The 20,112-nt window shown below is 39.2% G+C and overlaps 1 protein-coding gene across 6 annotated transcripts in view; it reads left to right on the forward strand.

Moving 5' to 3' along the window:
* The window catches only part of celf3a (cugbp, Elav-like family member 3a), a gene marked incomplete at its 5' end in the record, with an annotated part of 90,660 nt that overhangs the window by 30,959 nt on the left and 39,589 nt on the right, over window positions 1-20,112 (forward strand). For 2 of the 6 annotated variants that reach the window (XR_013817473.1, XR_013817474.1), the window contains 9 exons: window positions 1,359-1,488; window positions 3,469-3,602; window positions 7,020-7,084; window positions 7,186-7,312; window positions 7,428-7,603; window positions 9,632-9,986; window positions 10,116-10,379; window positions 10,684-10,872; window positions 13,690-15,752. Coding sequence is in view for 2 of the 6 variants with exons in the window: in XM_079828802.1 (XP_079684928.1) it covers window positions 1,359-1,488; window positions 3,469-3,602; window positions 7,020-7,084; window positions 7,186-7,312; window positions 7,428-7,603; window positions 9,632-9,986; window positions 10,116-10,379; window positions 10,684-10,872; window positions 13,690-15,386 (3,137 nt within the window). Of the gene's footprint in view, window positions 1-1,358; window positions 1,489-3,468; window positions 3,603-7,019; window positions 7,085-7,185; window positions 7,313-7,427; window positions 7,604-9,631; window positions 9,987-10,115; window positions 10,380-10,683; window positions 10,873-13,689; window positions 19,352-20,112 lie in introns of those variants that run through there. The other 4 variants (XM_079828804.1, XM_079828805.1, XM_079828802.1 and 1 more) reach the window with 3 other exon arrangements.

A 20,112-nucleotide genomic window follows, 5' to 3' on the forward strand; every position in this document is an offset into this window, starting at 1 on the left:
TGGGTTTTGTGTAAGAAAAATATCCCTATCTCTAAAACTTTATTAATTAAAATATTTAGTTTCCGCTAGACTGCCTTCCGTATTCAACTTACGAAGAAAGTGTAACGCCTCTCACAGTGCTTGCGCTGCGTCCAATGTCATGTGTCATGCCAGTTATGTTTTTTTTTCGTATGTTGAATATGGAAGGCGGTCTGGTGTGAATGTGTGTTGTGTGAGTTTCAAGCCTTGTAATGGGGAGGTTTGGGAAAAGACATGGCAACCTACCCTGGAAAAAATTATTTTCAAGAAAATTCATGGACAATCTTTTGCATATGACAAGAGATGGCCATAGAATCACCAAGAGTCAGATACGAGTGAAATGGTAATACTGGTAGATAGATAGAATGATGATGATCATGGTAGTGAGTTGTGTATTGCATAAGTATATGTTTCTTCATCTTTGGGCACTTTTGGATCTGTGAATTCTGTATTTTTTTTTTTTTAACAAACAGAAGGAGTTTCTAATATGTATTACTTTTTTATTACCTTCTGTAGTGGAAATGATAGTGATGGAAGTCACTTTTTAAACATTGGAATAAAATGACAGCTTTAACTTTAGTAAGAATGTTATTCAATTTCACAGTGAAGAAAATCATAGTTTTAACTTGTCTTGAGACAAGGGTACAACACAATCTGAATATAAAGGGATTTAAAAATAAATGTACACATAGTAAAAACCTTCCAAGAAAGTTTTACTGTGGATTTTATGACAAAAATTCTATCCATCCATCCATCCATCCATCCATCCATCCATCCATCCATCCATCCATCCATCCATCCATCCATCCATCCATCCATCCATCCATCCATCCATCCATCCATCCATCCATCCATCCATCCATCCATCCATCCATCCATCCATCCATCCATCCATCCATCCATCCATCCATCCATCCATCCATCCATCCATCCATCCATCCATCCATCCATCCATCCATCCATCCATCCATCCATCCATCCATCCATCCATCCATCCATCCATCCATCCATCCATCCATCCATCCATCCATCCATCCATCCATCCATCCATCCATCCATCCATCCATCCAATCTTTTTTGAGTTAATAAAATATTAAAACTGCTCCATAAAAGTAGTTGAAACACCCATATCTTGTTGGTATGATGATATATTTTGATAATAGTTGCTTGTGATGGATTTTTAAAGAGCTGAAATGTGACTTTCTTTAAATGAATTATTCAATGTAATTTAGAGTACATTTTAACACTTCATTATGTTTTGCCCATCTTTACTTAGACAAAGGTCTTGCCATTGTAAGTGGACCATTAAAATAATAAAACTTTCCCTATTCTTTTCCCAGCGGATGCATCACACAGGCTCAATCTCTTCTATCTGGCGAATGATGTCATTCAGAACTGTAAAAGGAAAAATGCCATAGTCTACCGCACCACCTTCACTGATGTGCTGCCAGAAGCTATGAACCTCATCAGGTGAGACTGCGAGAACATAAAAACTAACCAGGGGTGCGTTTCCCAAAAGCATCATTAGCCAGCTATGGTTGGAAACGGCATTGCACATTTATGTGATTTGAACTACAACTCTCGACCTGTTAAAAGCATAATGTGGACTTAAATAGATCATGATGTTGGGCATAATAAGCAAGCTAACATGCAGTGCACTGCATTCTATATCCTTAATTCAATTTGAATATATCTTTCAGTTTTTGAACAGTGCACATGTGCGTAAATTGCGCAAGGGAACCCCGGAGTATGACATATGCGGGAACCAAAGAATCAAACATTGAAGCAAGCAAAATGACCTGGAACAAAAGCAGTGATGTAGTGATTAGGTGCCATGATCATTAAAGCAGTGTCTCTGAGTTCTCGAATAGATTAATCAGTTTAATTAGAAGTTATTACTCCTCCACCTGTAGGTGACGTCCTTAACAACAGTCCTATATTGTTGAACAAATGTGGTTCAAACAATGGAGGTGCGACCATGGTTCTACGGTTTCATGAAACAGTCGTGACTAGTTGGTTAGTTTCTCCAGTGATGCATCGTACTGTGGTAGTTAATCAGCGAGCTACATTGTTGGGTAACACACCCCAGATTTCTTTAATGCATGACTGTTGACCACAAAAGTGACCACTTTCTCATCGTTCATAGTTCTGGAAATATCTTTCCTTGATTAATTGTCGAAATTCCACATAGTTCCCCAAGAAAGAGTCTCGAACCAAACCAACCATCTCCACAATGTATTACACCATTGTTTTTAAGCAATTTTTTTTAACTTTTCATAGTTTCTCATAAGTTGGGTCAAATTTACTTGATTTATATGTTTTGCATTTTGACAATTAAGTTGAATAATTGAATAAAGACAATCAAATATCAGTATCTGTCAAATAGATACATCTGAATTATAATTTGTTTACATTATTAAATTTACTTGTTATTTAATAAATCATGCTTGACTGTTAATGTGAAATGTAAAAAAAGTGTTTCTACAAGTATATCAGTGACTGACACTGACAGTTTTGTCTGATTCTGCCTCGAAATTCACTAGTAATAGGTGCTTCTAACTAAGTATTGTAAATGTGTATTGTAGATGTGGTTGCTCTATTAAAGGGATAGTTCACCCAAAAATTAAAATCAGCCCATGATTTACTCACCCTCAAGTCATCCTAGGTGTATATGACATTCTTCTTTCAGACCAATAAAATCTGAGTTATATTAAAAAAGTCCAGGCTAATCCAAGCATTATAATAGCAGTAAAAATAGCAGTTGCTCTGTTTTTGAAGTCCATAAAAACTGCACCTGTCTGTCGAATAACTTGCTCCACGCGGATCTGGGGTGTTAATTAAGGCCTTTTGAAGCGAATCGTTGCATTTGTGTAAGAAAAATATTCATATTTAAAACTTTACCAAGTAAAGCTCCAGCCGATCGCCTTCCGTGGAAAAGGGTTGAAAGTTCTCTCCAATTCAAGATGCGTACATGACGTCTGATGAGCGTACCTGGTCGCGTTAGTCTTTCGATCGGCAGAGGCACTTTCAACACTTTTTCCATAAATTTAAGGCGGTCGGCCGAAACTTTACTTTATAAAGCTTTAAATATGGATATTTCTCTTACACAAACGCATCGATTCGCTTCAGAAGGCCTTTATTAACACCCAGAGCCGCGTGGAGCACGTTATTTGACGGACAGATGCATTTTTTATTACAGAGCAACTATTACTGCTATTATAATGCTTGGATTAGCCTGGACTTTTTTAATATAACTCAGATTTTATTCGTCTGAAAGAAGTCATATACAACTAGGAGGGTGAGTAAATCATGGGCTAATTTTCATTTTTGGGTGAACTATCCCTTTAAATGTGACTCATTGCATGCAAATTATTTTCTAAAATCCTATCATGTTTCATTGTGTGAAATTTACCTTATGAATCTTTGTAAATGTCTGTGATTTCCTTTCAGTGCCACAAAGGATTCTAAGGTGAACAAGTCAGTGGTGAGGATACTGTCCATTTGGGAAGAGAGAAATGTCTATACAGAGGAGTTCATCAGTCAGCTGAGGAACAATTTGGTCCAGAAAGAAGAACCAGTGAAAGGTCTGAATTGCACATTAAAAATTAAAGGGATCATATGATGCGTTTTAAGGTTTCCCTTTTCCTTTCGTGTGTAATTTATCTGTTTGTGCATGTATACCTCCGCAAAGTTACAAAGCTCAGTCTCCCACCAAGGGATTTATTCTATATCTAAGGGTGTTTTTTTACACTGGGCACAGTTTTTTTGCAGTCCGAGCATGATTGTTCCCGGTGTGACCCCGCAGCATTGGTCTGGTTTTACACTCAACTTGACTCTCGAACCCTGGAGCGTTTGCGTGCATCTTACGTCATCACAAACATGTACAGAGCATTACAGAAAACAGAACTTGCGTCAATATATTGTGTTTTGTATTTATTTGGCGCTAGTATGCGCAGCTGAGTAAATAACACTTGTGTTTACTGTATGCGTGTCGCCTGAAGGCGGCTTTCTGTTACTTGCAAACAGGCTCTTTTGAGGAGACCGTGGATTGCTATGTGCAAATACACTGCAGGCTCGCTCTCGCTTGTATCCAAGGTAAATCATCAACACTGTCAACCCTTTACATGTGTTTTATTGAACTAAATATATCGTCATCGGCTAAACAACACATGCACAGGTTATTTTACTTCCAGGTCCAGATTTTACTTCCTCAAAAGTTCACGTCACAATGTCCAATACCAGTATAATGCCCCAGTTTTCAGTGAATTGAAGTGTTTTGGTCATGTTACGGAGGTGCTGTGTGTTTGGATGTGAAAGCTAGGGCTGGACCAGAATATTCGTTCGATGGGTTGGTTTTCGATTTCCAAATTTGGGATTCGAATAGTCAGGTTTTTTTTCCCCGCACACCTGGCATCCCTCTCGAAATGGTTCTCGCGCTTGCATATGTTTACACTATAAAATCTGCCGTAATACAATACTTTTTTTGTTTTACAATTATTTTATAGCCTAGCAGTTTTTAATAGGATGGACAGTTGAATAGGAACCCAACCTCATTACTTAATAAATATATTTGCTTCTTCTTAGCGTACCCTGCAGCGGAGTAGGCTATTCTCTGTCTAGAGCGCACAACTGTATGAGCTTATATGGAAGAAGCGCATGCCTGAGCTTGTATTTTGGGTTGAGCTGCGTTGGTTTGACATTGTGGAAAATAGAATAGAATCAAAATGTATTAGCCTTTTTACCTGTTAGGGATGTGACGGTGAGAATTTTCCCTCACCGTCACATTACAGTGCTACAGTTTCCCAATTCGGGGGCGGGTTCATTAGATTATTATTCTTAGTGAAAAACAAATCAACAAAACAGTACAATGACAAACTCCCTTAAATAGGCGCTTTTACATTTCGCTTTGAAACCAAATCTTCCGCGATCATCTTGTCATTCAGCTCCTCACTCTCGTGATGAATGAAATCTGACTCCTGCAGTTTGTGCTGTGACTCTCGTTCGGCTCACGTGGCACATCCACTTTCTAATTGTAGTTAATCTGTGCTTTAACTGAATAAAATTATTTTTACTATAATATATAAAAACTGGGACGTAACAGACCTGTGTGTTTTGTATCACTAGTGTGTCCGTTCTCGGAGCAAATAGGCCCTGCCCGCGTGAGGCGCGCCACTTCTCGAGATTCCTGCTTTTATTAGAGAGACGAATATAGCCGCGTTTCCACCGCAGGAACTTTCCCCAGGAACTAGGAACTTTGGGGTGGTACTCGGTGTGTTTCAATCGCAGGAACCAGGGTCTAAATGAAGTTCCGGGTAAATATTTCCCCCTCCAAGCGGCCCTGCTCGCGAGGTAGTACTTTTTCAAAGTTCAGGAACTTTCGGGGGTGGGACTTGGCCGCTGAACATGCTGTTTGGTTGAGCTCACACAGCATTTATTTCAACCTGCATTTTTAAAAGTCTTGCGAGGTTCGTTCTGCGTTCAGTAAATGTCAGTCTTTCTCTTTCTGTCCGATGGCGCGCGTTCGTCTCCGCAATCGCACGGTTAATGTCTGTAAAAGCTGATAATAACATACGTTGTCTTATTTTAAATCTAGCTTTACGGGCTTTCAAAATACTCGTCTCTTTTCTGCCGGTTTATTAATTATATCTTTAGTAAACCAATACATAACCAGAAAAAGCAGCGCTGCTTGAATCTCCTCCACTTGTTATTGTTGCAGACAGTATCGCACAAAAATGATTATTGTCCGTCGCTCTGGACTAATTTGCCTAATCTTCACGGTACTTTAGTCCGCAGTGGAAACGCAGACAGAAGCAGGTCTGGGGGGAAAAAATGTCCTTGTACAAATTGTTCCGGGTAATTTCGGTGGAAACAGGGCTTATGTTCAGTCCCTTCATTCCGAAGCTTAGAATATTCAATGTTTATTTCTACTGAAGCTTCGAAGCTCAAAAAATGGTATTTGGACCAGCCCTAGTGAAAGCAAAAACGTTTTTTGCTTTCAGAGGTTAATCAGAGATTAAGATTTATTTATAAAGCTGTTCCTGAAAAGTACAACCCAAAAGTTTGCTTGTGCACAGCGCACTTAATAGAGGACAGCTTCCTGAACAATGGGAGAGTACAATGCAGGCTAATATATACAAAGACTACTTGCCACTGTGAAACGTTCTGCTTAAATCGTGCTTGCAGAGTTGGTTCCAATCGATCGGCTTGATCATCTGCATTTTCAGAATCAAACTCGGTACTGATACGGTAAACGCCAACATTTATTATTATTACATTTACATTTATGCATTTGGCAGACGCTTTTATCCAAAGCGACTTACAGGGCCCGTATTACAGGGACAACCCCCCTGGAGCAACGTGGAGTAAAGTGCCTTGCTCAAGGACACACTGGTGGTGACCACTGGGATCGAACTAGCAACCTTCTGCGTATCAGTTCCATGGTTTAACCCACTAGACCACCATCTCCACATTAATTATTGTTACACAATAACATTTATTATATTAACGGTGTTGACAAATGCCTTGGAAGCTGAAGCTCACGATTATGGTAAGGAGCGTTACTTTTCCGACACGCGCTTGAGGTGTTTGGCCAATAACGACACAGGGTCAGCTGGCCAATCAGAGCACTCAGCTTTTCGGAATGAGGGGCTTTGTAGAAATCGGAGCGTTTCAGACAGACTGGGAACAGAGGAGCTACACTAATGTACAGTATGTGAAAAATAATGTTTTTTTTTAACCATTAAAGCATGTTAACCAATTCCGTTTCATCCAATAATCAAAATAATACACTTTTAAAACTAAAATAGCATCATATGACCCCTTTAAGAATGTTAACTTAATGTTGCTCTTGAGTATTTTATGTGCTTGTCAGTATGTTTTTGAGTTTAACTTTGATAGTCTTTAGTGTTTTAATATATTATACAGTGTGGGGTAATGTAATAAAATGTAAAAACTTGCATACAACTTGCAAACAATTTTTTTTTCTCTCTGATGTGCCTTAGTTTTACCTTCCGCTCCAGTCAACACCAGATCAGCCCTGAAATCCAAGATCGTCGCTGAGTTTGTGGTAAGTAGTATTTCTGTTTGTCCCTTGGTTGGGCAAACTTTAAAAAATGATTATAGTTTTCAATTATTTAACTTCTACTTGTTTTTATTATTACCTGTCAGCCCTCAGCCTTTATCGAACATCTGTCCAAGTACAGAAAGTCAATGGATGAGATTGAGCTCAAAGAGAAACAGTTAGCTGCAATGAGAGTGGATGTGTGCAGCACAGAGGCTCTGAAGAAACTGAAAGGTTGGGAAACAGTATTTTATAATATTCTGAATTTGTAATAAATGGATCTACATGAATTATTATATCTGTATTTTTCACGTTTATGTTTTCGTTCTTTCTGTATCTCCAACTTTAGACAAGGCGGGAGGTAAAAGGTTTTCTAAAGACTTTGAAGATGGGAGCACAAAGCTACAGGAGTTTGTTTCCTTTATGGATGGAGAGGTCAAAAAAGGCCCTCCTTTGGTGGAAGCTCTGGAGAGTGCAGACATATTCTATGAGATGCAATATAAAGAGGTCAAGATTGTGGCTAAAGTGAGTATTGCAGATGAGTTTAATTATATTTTTGGGTGCAATTTGAAATTATATTCTTAGTAAACATACATTAGCTACACTCCTGTACAAAATAATTTACACCGCAATTTGCTGTGTTTGTTGCAAATATTACTAAATTTATGAATTCTCCACACTGGTAGACTAGAATAAATGTAGAGCCATCGGGTCATTTTAAAATGAAATGGCTGCATAGGAAATAAGTAAAACGTTGTTTTATTTATATTTCCAAAAAGCACTTTATGAAATCTAATTATTTCCGTTTGCTTCAACAAGAGCTCTTAATCTCCTCACTCACAGCAGCCTCAGGCCTTCCAGAAGACTTATTATTTCAGTGCACATATAAAAAACTATCTTTATATTTGAAAGCAGCAAATAGCCCTTTTAGAAGTAATGACCAAATGCTCATTTAATGCTTTTAGTGGTTTCAGCTGCATTGTGCCGCAATTGAATTTGTTCAAAAACAAAGACATCCCGACCATTGTGTAGCAATGTTGTTTTATTTAGCCTGTCTGTGACGGCCACATTTGACCATTTCATAAAAATATGTGTATATTTTATAATTAACTCTTTTTCAAATAATTGTTGGACTTTCCACATTTCTGGGATAATTTCATTTGTGGTTAATGGTTTTGCAAGGTTAAACATGTTTTTGATAGTGGTGTAATATATGATAATATAATTAGGCCTGGGCAATGAGAAATATACTTAATATATATAATAATATTTACACACACCGATCAGGCATAACATTATGACCAAGTCAAGTGAATAACACTGATTATCTCTTGATCACGGCACCTGTTTGTGGGTGGGATATATTAGGCAGCAAGTGAACATTTTGTACTCAAAGTTGATGTGTTAGAAGCAGGAAAAATGGGCAAGCGTAAGGATTTGAGCGACAAGGGCCAAATTGTGATGGCTAGACGACTGGGTCAGAGCATCTCCAAAACTGCAGCTCTTGTGGGGTGTTCCTGGTCTGCAGTGGTCAGTATCTATCAAAAGTGGTCCAAGGAAGGAACAGTGGTGAACTGTGACAGGGTCATGGGCGGCCAAGGCTCATTGATGCACGTGGGGAGCGAAGACTGGCCCGTGTGGTCTGATCAAACAGATGAGGTACTGTAGCTGAAATTGATTAAGGAGTTGATGCTGGTTCTGATTGAAAGGTGTCAGAATAGACAGTGCATTACAGTTTGCAGTTTGTCTTGGTGCCAGATATCACAGCACACCTTCGGGGGTCTAGTGGAGTCCATGCTTCGACGGATCAGGGCTGTTTTGGCAGCAAAAGGGGGACCAACACAATAATAGGAAGGGGGTCATAATGTTATGCCTGATCGGTGTGTGTGTATATTTTATTTTATATTTTATTTTAATGGCGACACCATCAAAATATGTTTGCCTTATGTTTGCCCTTACGCTTGTTGTGAGTGGACACAATCTTTTGGGAACTTCACTGCGCAAATCATGTTAACTAACATCAATTCAATATTCACAATATTGGTTTAAGCAAAATAATATAAATTAAAAACTTATCATATATGTGTATATTTTAAGTCTCTTATGCTCACCAAGGCTGCTTTTATTTGATTAAAATACAGTAAAAGCAGTAATATTGTAATTTATATTTTTACAATTTAAAATAACTATTTTCTATTTTAATATATTTTTTAAATGTAATTTATTGCTGTGATTGCAAAGCTAAATTTTCACCAGCCATTCTTATTCTTATCAATATCAATATTGAAAAGTGCTTTTTATTTTTGTGGAAAAAGTTGTTTCAAAAGAACAGTATTTATTTAAACCAGAAATCTTTTGCAAAGTATCTTTACTGACACTTTCGATCAATGTAATGCATCCTTGCTTAAATAAATCATTCATTTGTTTAATAAGAAGCTTACTGACCCCAAACTTTTGAACTGTAATGTTCAATGTTCGTATTGCTTTGTATTGTTGATATGCAAATATTGTGAAACTAACAGTGAAACATCTCTTCAATTCATGCATTTCCAGGCCTACGAGACCTTTGCGAACCGGGTGTCGCACCTTAAGCGCAAACTCGATGCACTGAAGGCTATGTTGCCTGATCCAAACGACTCCCCCGTCCCCTCCCCCATTGAAGATGCCCCTTCACCCACGGGCTCCGAGTCACCCTTCCGCGCTCTGGAAAGGATTGGTACCCCAGACCCAGATCTGGATGGGCAGGCGATGGAGGAGGACCTTATTGCTTTGGCTGATGCTCCCAGCCCCCTCTCATCTGATGGGGGTTCCCCACCACGAAGTGTCTCTGTGGGAGACAAAGACAATCGTGACATAGAGGACATGGAGCTCTCGGATGTAGAGGAAACAGAAACTCCTGCCATCATAGGTACTATAGGACCTTATATTTGGCATTCAGCATGTTTCTCGCATGTAATACATTCAATAACTGATGGTTAAGCTGTTAGGTTGCAGGTTTTTTTATAATCATTTTCTTCATTTTGTTTCCTCCTTCCAGTAGAGGAACGTGTGGCCCCCGCTGTTGTGTCCAAACAGTCCTCTGTCACTCCAACTGTCACAGAATCTTTACAAGCAAATGAAGGCACTCAAACAAAGCAGATCGAGACCCCAGCAGTGGCAGTTCCCTTACCTTTAACAGTAACAACAACATCAACAACCACAACCACACCAACCACACCTTTGCCAGTCAACCTTGCTGGCGTTGATCTAGGCAAGATCAGCTCCATCCTCAGCACAATTACAAATGCTATGAAGAACTCAGGTGAGATGTTGTAGTTTGATTTGTACAGCATGTTATACACAGGTTGATATAGCAAAAGTGCATACTGGTGAGATCCATGGCCCAGTGGTAAGTCGTGGTGCTCATTTGAGAAATGCAGGTTTGAATGTGGCCTGTGTTGTCTCGCTCCTATTCCCCTACTTTCCTGTCTTCTATGTGTCAATAAAAAGTGGCAAAAAAAGCCCACAGGTAAAAAAAATTTGCACGATAGAATGAAATGTGAAATGTTAACAAATTTACATTTTATGTAACATCATGCATTCAAACATTACTTTTTCCTTTGCAGCTGTAGGGGTTAGTCCTGTATCTCGGTCTTCCCCAAGTGTACCTTCCACTCCAAGCTCAACTCAGAAGACTCCGACTACTACTGCCCCTCCAGCCAATCCGCTGGCCAGCATCCTTTCTAGAGTGGACATCAACACCAACACTTTGCTCAGCGCTTTATCCAAAACACAAACCCATGGGGGGTTTCAGGGTGAGAAATGGAAAAGCAAGATGATATAAGAATCCAAAGAGATAAGAAATTCAAGAACATAAAAGTAGTTGCATGGTTACATTTTTTAAGTCAACCTGAAATCAAAATGAACCTTATTTTTCTTTTAATACATGTTTGCAGACTTTTGGCATGTGACTTAATTAGTGTATGCTATTCAGGACATACTTTGTAATCTTTTATCAAAATGGAAGAACTTGCTCCACCTTTGAAACATCTTTCTTCTCAGAAGATGTCACCTTGGCCAGTAATCATGTTAATCAAAAGCCAATAAGCTAAATAACATTTAAATAAAAAATAAACAGCTAAATTACACTTTTAGCTGTTGTTTAAGGTAATATCTTTTCGATAATGTTGCTCATAGTTAATGCGGTTATTTAGTGCAGGTTAACATTACTAAACTCAGCAAAAAAAGAAACGTCCTCTCATTTTCAACAGTTTTTTTTAAAGCAAATTACTTAACATGTAAATATTTGTATGAGCATAAAACAAGTTCCCAGTGGGTCCTTAAAAGTCTTAAATAAAATTGTATCAAATTTACGGCCATAAAAAGTTTCTTAAATGGTATAAGAAAAGTCTTATGTGGCGTTCACACCGGACGCGAATGACGCGAAAGTTGGACGCTTGAACATTTTGAGTTTACTCGCTTCATTCGTGCGTGAAATTCACTTCACAACAGACGCAAATTCGTGTCATGGGAGGGGCTTCTGCCAACCTGCTCGTCTCGTTGAGAAATGGCTGACATGGGCTGTTTACACATCTTTTTTGTTAAAATCTACTGTTAATGTGTGACAAAACGTAGTTTTAAGACTTTTTCAGGTGATAATGTAGTTGTTTAAAGCTCAAATCTGTGGTTTATTTATAAAAAAAATGCCTATTTGAACATTTTATCTGGCGTTTTCGGAGTTGTGAGCTCCAGTGGATCAGCAGCGCTCCGCGCTAGTTTACCCCGGCGAGAGTAGCCTTTCCTCGGCTAGTCCTTCTACTGTCTGCCGCTTGCTCTGATGTCTCTGTGGTGTCTCTCGAGCTATAATACGTCTCGTGTATATGTAACGGGCGATCTTTGGTCTCATGGATCTATAATTTGTTCCCTGGCAAAGTGAAGTTTTATTACTTTTTTATTTTTAGGCTATAACTTTGTTACAGTTGTAGCCGACTAGCACTGACTTTGAATGTTTGACTGAATTGTTTGCTTTATTTCATATATAGCTTATTATACCTTTTACATATACTTTTGTATTATTGATCAAACATAAACTTGCATTTAACAAAAAGAGACTGGGTTGTGTTTCATGTAATTTAATGTTATCACAGTGATAATCATATTATCTGAACCAGATATTAATATACAGATTTTCTCCTCATTGTTGTCACTACTAGAGCAAGCTCCTGAAGCGCCAGAGTTCAGATTTTTCAACATCACGCTTCAAATGCTCAATTTGCGCGAATCGCCTCATTCGCGCCACCTCATTTGCGCGAATCGCACCGCAGAATGTCTATTCGCATCTTTGCATTGACTTAACATGTAAATCACTCGCGCGAATCGCGTCATTCGCGTCCGGTGTGAACGCACCATAAGAAAGGTGAGAACGGTCTTAAATATTGGGAATAATCAGGAATCATGATATGGCTCATTGTGATTGATTGTTAAACTTCAAAAGGCTATGATTTAATTAAACGTGCGCCCTGAATGGTTCAAATTAAGTACACGGTGCTGCTGGACGTTCTACAGGCTCATGGTTTCAGCGCAGTTCACAATCAACTAATACCACAGATTTATGCTAAGCGATAGCCGATTGTTTCTAATTTATTGCTCTGGCCATATCTCATTCTCATGCCTCCCTGCAGCAGGACTATGGCATGTTAAAGGGATAGTTCACCTAAAAATTTCAATTGTCATCATTTACTCACCCTCAAGTTGTTCCAAACCTGTAAACATTTCTTTGTTCTGATGTACACAAAGGAAGATTTTTGGAAGAATGTTTGTAACCAAGCAGATCTCGGCCCCCATTAAATACCATAGTAGGAAAAAAAAAACAGAATTTTTGGTTGAACTATCCCTTTAACACAGGTGATAAAAGGGACCTGGTGTTTTTCAGAGTCTGTAGAAAGGTCTCTTTTTTAGTTTCTGTTATTGGAACTGTGGCCTTAATTTTCTACCACCTGTAAACTGTTAGTGTCTTTAGGCCTGTTCCACAGGTACATGTGCAATAATTGTTTATGGTTCATTGTACAAGCATGTTTTTTTTTAACCCTTTCCAATCAAGATACGGTATTCTGTAAAAAGGACGTTTCTTTTTTGCTGAGTTATAATGAAGGTTATGGTAAATAACAATGGGGATGAAAAAAAAGGCATATCATGTATAGGCAATGGCATTGGGATACATTAAGATCCTTTCAAGGGTAAATTTGATCTTCAGCCTCCATGTGCCAAAAGATAGTGCCGGTGTTTCAGGAACAAAGTAGCCCTCCACAGTCGAATGGGAACTCCCATTCAGTTGTGTCTATATTCTAGTACTTTTGTCCACAATTGGTAATGGTTGCAATCCCACCCTACTTTTTCTTGTTGAATATGCTGTTTACTTAGAAAAGTCATATTACATAAGTTAAATGAGTTGAGAATGTTGTATCATGTTGATTTATTACTTTATAGACCTTTTGCCTAGTTTTGGCTGAAACGGCCCATATTAGAAAAGACTTTGTATAGTTTCTTTAGAAAATGTGGTTTGTTTTTAAATTAATCTGCTGACCCTTGCGTCCCTACCCCTATTTTTCTCTTTCTTTAATTTTTCCTCCCAGGTCTGTCCTCTTTGCTAAACAACCCGGCTGCAAAGACCACCACAACTTCAATATCTGACAAGCAATCTCTGACCACTATTCTAACAGCTGAGACTCCTACAACCCCTAAAGTGTTACCTACTCCATCTAGTGTCCCAATGGCCAGGGATAATACCTCTCAAGGATGTGTGGCTCCACCTCCTTTGCAGTCCAATATTGAGAATGAAAAAGTAGATCCTTGTTCTTCTCTCAACTCTTCCTTGGACTGCAAGATCGATAACTTACTCCAAGGGAACACAGGACTGAAAGGCTTTAATTTGGGGTTTCCATCTGTTTTGCCATGGCCTAAGGCAACTGTTGATAGCCCTTCAGCAAGTGCAGAGAACCTTGGTGGAACCCCTGTAAGGGATGAGGCTGGTGCTACACCAACGCAAGACGAAATTATGGATGATCCTCAAACAGAACCATTCCCGTATCAGCAGGGGCAAACAGCGTCTACGTCCTCAGCTTTAGATGCTAAATCAACTCATCCACTTCCATCTTGGCAGGTACAAAATGCTCACACTGATCAACAAGCTCAGCCGGAAATGCACCAGATGACTGAACCAAAAAAAGATTTTCGAGCCTCTGTGCCCTCTCTTGCTGAGGCAGAAGCTAAGCGGCATCAACGCATTGAAGCTATGCGCTCCTCTTCTAAGTCCAGCAACCAGCAACCTTTGAGAGAGACAGAGGCCACCGAGAGATCCGGTGTGATGCATCAAGAGCTGAGACAAAACCCTGTAATCCATGATGTGGGACCAAATCCTAAACTGGGGGAAGGTAGCTACGCATATCGAGATAATCAAGAGAAACAAGTGTTTGCCAGCTCTGACACATACGGTGCTGAAACATACCTTGCCAAAGAACCAAGACAGGATCTCGCTGCGCCTAATTTCTTTACCACACCTCTCCCACCTATCCCAAATCTTCCTCCTCCCCCTCAAGACTTCATGCCTCCGGCATCATCTTTGAGGCCAAGTGGTCCTTGTGCTCCCAGGGATTTGCATGAACCTTTCGGTGAAGCAGAACGAGGGGGTGTTGATAGCTTGCGTGCCCCAGCAAACTTCGATTATGAACGCTTGTCTCATGAGGTTCCAAACAAGGAGCCTTTCTATCCACATGGGGATGGGGCTTCTCACTCTGCTCATGCACCACACCATGCTCCTAAAATCCCACCGAATGGACCAGTGGACTACAACCATCAACATCCACCAAGAGTACCTCTGCAGAATCCTCCAAGTATACCCCATCACCACATTGGGTCTCCTCCTCCAGTAAGAGGTTACCATGAAGCCCCAAGTCCTTCTCAACCTTTGCCTGAAGATCCGTACTTTGACCCATACTACGACCATCCACCACATAGCCCCTCTCCCCCTCATTACGACATGCACACGATTTCTCCTCACGCACAAGAATATTATCCTGAAGAAATACCACCTCACTATCCAGAGCACAGGGTTCCCCCTCACCTGGAGCACAGGCCAATGCCGCCACACCATGTTCGTCCACCTCACCCTGGGCACTATCCTCCTCCTAGGCCCCTGCGTCGGCCGCCACCGGGCCACCATGAGCTACCCTTTCAAAGAGGCAAGCGCCCCGGCCCACCCTTTGGTGGACCTCCCAGAGTCAGGGGCCCCTTTTATCCCCCTAAAAGACCTTTCATGCCTCCGCATTACTGAAGTGTCTATTGTGATTCTTATGCTCAGGTGTTTAGTGCATGTCACAGTGAGCAAGTAAAGTCCAATTGCTGTTGGGTTATCAGCAAGTCAAAGATTCCTGTGGACAATGACGCAAAGGGGATGGTGTTGAACTCCTTCATGAGATCACAATAGAGAAGTGCAAATGTATTCAAGCAACCAGGGGGATGCAACAAGATCACCAAAAACTCTTGAGCAAGATCTGTTCTGTTCCATGATCAAGACATGCAAACCGTGAGCAGTTGTGCGGCAAGATGTCAAGGAGCACTGGAGCTGAGAAATGGAAAGAATATCTGGCAAGGAATGCTGGTGGAATGAGATGGAATCTGAAGGCAGACAAAACAAGAGGTGGTTATTCTATTTCATTTCATTAATTCTTTAATTTCGATAGTTTTTGTGTCTAAAAATTCTAATTTAAAAGTTAATTCAAAATGTCCTTTCCCTTAGCAAAAATGTTTGCGCATGTGTCTTGCGAATATCTTTGGGAAAGAACTGTTGTTTTTTTTGGATCAACGTTTAATTAAGATTGATATGTAATATTTTTTTTTACTTCTGAAGTTAAGTTCTACTGATGATCAAGCTATATTGTTATGCAAAGCTGGTAGTTTTGATTCACCGCATCTTATTTTGTACGTGTAATTTAAATGTAGCCCTAACAGGTAGTTAAGCTTCATTATCATCTGTCATGGACAAACAGCAGTGTAGAGAAAAAGTAATCTTTACAATTTTGAGGCAAGGTGCTGAGGTGTACAGAGACAAGCCGTTTTTGCCAGCAGTGGCAGAAGATACAGAAGAAACGAAGTTGTCGGGCAGAATCATCATGGCCTCCCTCAGTTCCCAGAGGCTTTTACTGTACTGATTTAAATAAAGATGTGTTTGAAAAAAAGACAAATCACTGTGGGGAAGTGCGGTCTCAACCATGATTTCTTTGAGTCTTTTCATCTCAGTTGCTTCAGTGACTGATTTCTTTGCTCTTCACATTTTCGCGAACATTCATCAATAAAATATGATCAACACCTGCAGAAATATATATTGTAGCTAAATGGCTGCAACTCATGTTGATTATAAATGACTGAGATTTGTCCAACACCATGTTTAATTCTAGAACCAAAATCAAAGGCATTTAAAGCAAGTTTCTTAATTGGTGTTTAAATGAGTTGATGTATGCCATTTTTAAAAAACAATGAAATATACAGTTAATGCAAGCTAAATTTTCACCTCACTCAAAGCGTTCTATAATCGATCCGTTTCAGTTCCACTTCGGGTTTCCTGCTTCCTGCTTAGTGATCCTGGACCAAACGCTCCTCTCACATACTCTAGTCTGGTTTGCAGAGTATCTACCTCTTAAAGTTCTTGCATTTTTAACTCACTTTAAGCTTACATTTGCACAATTTTAACTGTTAAAATTGTCAAATTATATGCAGACAGTTAAATTAAGATGCAAGCTCTTTTTTCAGATGAAATAAGGACCTTTATCAAGAGATCATTCTGGTCCCACTTCAGTTGTGTCTCTGAAATAAATGTAGCATATAAGACAAAGAATTTACACAAGAACTCCGTCATCATAAGCGTCATGGTTCCACTTCATTTAATGTCACTCATTCTCAAGGATCAGCTGTGGCTAATGGTCAAAAGAGTCAGCTCCTTGAATCAGATCAGGGTAACGACTTCCTGAGTTTTTAAAAAATCTTATAGCAATAAAGAAAAATTTGCCTCGTCCTTTAGCCTGCAAATCAGTTACAATTAGATGTTTGCTGGCTAAAGCCATTTTGTGTAATTCAGCTGATCATGGCGTTATTTCAGAATAACTGTTCTGTTTCAGAAATCTTTTGAAAGGTCTGGAGCACAAAAGTAAAATATTCCAGTACGTTTTGAAACAGGGTTTTTCCAGGTACCTCAATATATCACGTCTTTCATTCTTCAAATGTATTTCATTAAAGAGAAAAGTAAGCAAAATAATTGAATATTTAATTTATTGTAAAATGTGAATTGTAACTCTAGCTAAAAAACTAAAGTTATGCAGTTGGGTTTGTTCATCCCAAAATGAAAATTCTGTCATTAATTACCCTCATGTCCAAAACCTTTTTGGAAAAAAATACTTTAGTTCATCTTCAGAACACCACGTTGACCCTTCAAGAAGTTCATAAAGAGAATGTAAAACTAATCCATATGAAGTGAGCGGTTTAGTCCGCTTTATATGATGAACATATTTCATTTAGTTTTTTATTCACATATAAACAGTGACGGCCAACATAAACAGAAGCTCAACCAAACCTGCTTGATGCACGAGAATAAACTTTGTTGGTTCTTGCTGAAGCTCAAACGTGCTGCGTAACACAAGAATTAACCTTATTGGTTCTTGCTGAAGCTCAAACGCGCTGCGTAGCACGAGAATGAACCTCATTGGTTCTTGCAGAAGCTCAAACGTGCTGCGTAACACGAGAATGAACATCATTGGTTCTTGCTGAAGCTCAAACGTGCTGCGTAACACGAGAATGAACCCCATTGGTCCTTGAGGAAGCTCAAATGCGCTGCATAACTCGAAAATGAACCCCATTGGTTCTTGAGGAAGCTCAAATGCGCTGCATAACTCGAAAATGAACCTCATTGGTTCGTGCGAAAGCTCAAACGTGCTGCGTAACACGAGAATGAACCTCATTGGTTCTTGCAGAAGCTCAACGTGCTGCGTAACACGAGAATGAACCTCATTGGTTCTTGCTGAAGCTCAAACGTGCTGCGTAACACGAGAATGAACCTCATTGGTCCTTGAGGAAGCTCAAATGCACTGCATAACTCGAAAATGAACCCCATTGGTTCTTGAGGAAGCTCAAATGCGCTGCATAACTCGAAAATGAACCTCATTGGTTCGTGCGAAAGCTCAAACGTGCTTAGTAACACGAGAATGAACCTCATTGGTTCTTGCTGAAGCTCAAACATGCTGCGTAACACGAAAATGAACCTCATTGGTCCTCACACGTCAAGCGAACATGCTTGAGCTTTCGTTTACTGTAACTGATGTGGGAGTTGATTTAATGTTTAAATGTGAATAAAAGCCTAAATTAAATCTGTTCATCATATAAAGCGATTGTGTCACTTCAGAAAATTTGGACTAAACCGCTCAATGTATATGAATTAGTTTTATGATCTCTTTATGACCTTTTTGAAGCCTCAAAGTGGTAGTTGTGTAGCTGTCAATGGAGGGGTAGAAAGCTCTCAAATGTCATCAAACACACTTCATTTGTGTTCCCAAGATGAACGAAAGTCTTACAGATTTGGAACGACACAAGAGGAAGTAATTAATGACAACTATAAATTGTCCTTTATAGTGAAGCAATTTTTTAAGTTCATTAAATAAGCATTAAATTGCTAAAGACACGTTAAAGCTGAACAGTTCACTAATTGCTTTAAACTTATGTGTCCGTCTACATTCCAAAAGCAACAGATGTAGACATATGAGTGTGTAACCACTATTAGCTTTGATGCAAGTTGCAAAACAAATATATTTACACATGGTCGTCAGCAGGGGGAGACAGCCCTGAATGTTGCCCTGAGCCCTGTGCTGAGGGGAGCCCAATCATGTCCTGGTATATACTCATTGGATTTTGTACCCTACAACAAAATCCTCATCATAACTAGCACATGCATTTTGCTGTTCATTTTAGTGAATTTTCTTCAGAAAAGAACACTCATGGCAAGAAAACATCTGGTGTTTAGCAAAACTCTTTAGTTTCACACCAGGGGTTTTCAAACTCCCTTTTGCCCTCTGATGTTCCTGCTTTAGAGGTGTCATACGGCTGATCTCCTCTTTCATGGAAAAACGCAGATGTGCATGAAGAAAAGAGTTTTGAAATACCTGTCAGTAAAACAGAACCTAAATTCTTGAACTGTTCTTTAAGATCATGAATCGTTTCCAACAATACAGGCATAACACATTATTGTGTTGAGATTTGGTGAAAAAAAAAAAATCTGATGTAAACGCTGCATACTAGGATTAATTATCAAGCACCTAAATCACGTTTTTTGCATAAATGAAAGAAATATTGGCCTGGTTTCACAGACTAAGCCAGGTGTAGGCCTTAGTTAAATTAGAACAATTAAGTATTTTTTTATAAACGTACCATAGAGAAGAAAAACTGGTGTGCATCTTGAGACAAAACAATGGCACTCATAGGCCTATATTTTATGATGTGTCACTGCAAGTTGCTTTTGGTTAAAAGGACAAGTTCACCCAAAGTTTGTGTTTTACTCACTCTCAAATTGTTCCAAACTCGTATGAGTTATATTGAACATATTTTGAAGAATGTTGGTACCCAGACAGTTGATAGTCTCCATTGACTTCCATAGTAGGAAAAAAATATTATGGAAGTCCATGGTTACCAACATCAACATTCTTCAAAATATCTTTTCATGTTCAACAGAACAAATAAACTCATACAGGTTTGGAACAACTTGAGGGTGAGTAAATTATGACAGAATTTTCATTTTTGGGTGAACTATCCCTTTAAGACAGCTCAAACATAAATATTAGTCAGCGTCTAGGTTTAAGCCTTGTGTGTAAAACTGGGCAATTGAGTTTTAAATTCATGTTTAGCCTAAACTAAACATTATCTAATCCACTGGTATTATTAATTTTTTACATATTTAATGTAATGTGTTCACAAATACACGTGAGAGAACATGTACAGAGTATGCCTTCATGGTTTTCAAT

Source organism: Gobio gobio (genome assembly GCF_949357685.1).
Source record: "Gobio gobio genome assembly, chromosome: 11".
Taxonomy (NCBI): Eukaryota; Metazoa; Chordata; class Actinopteri; order Cypriniformes; family Gobionidae; genus Gobio; species Gobio gobio.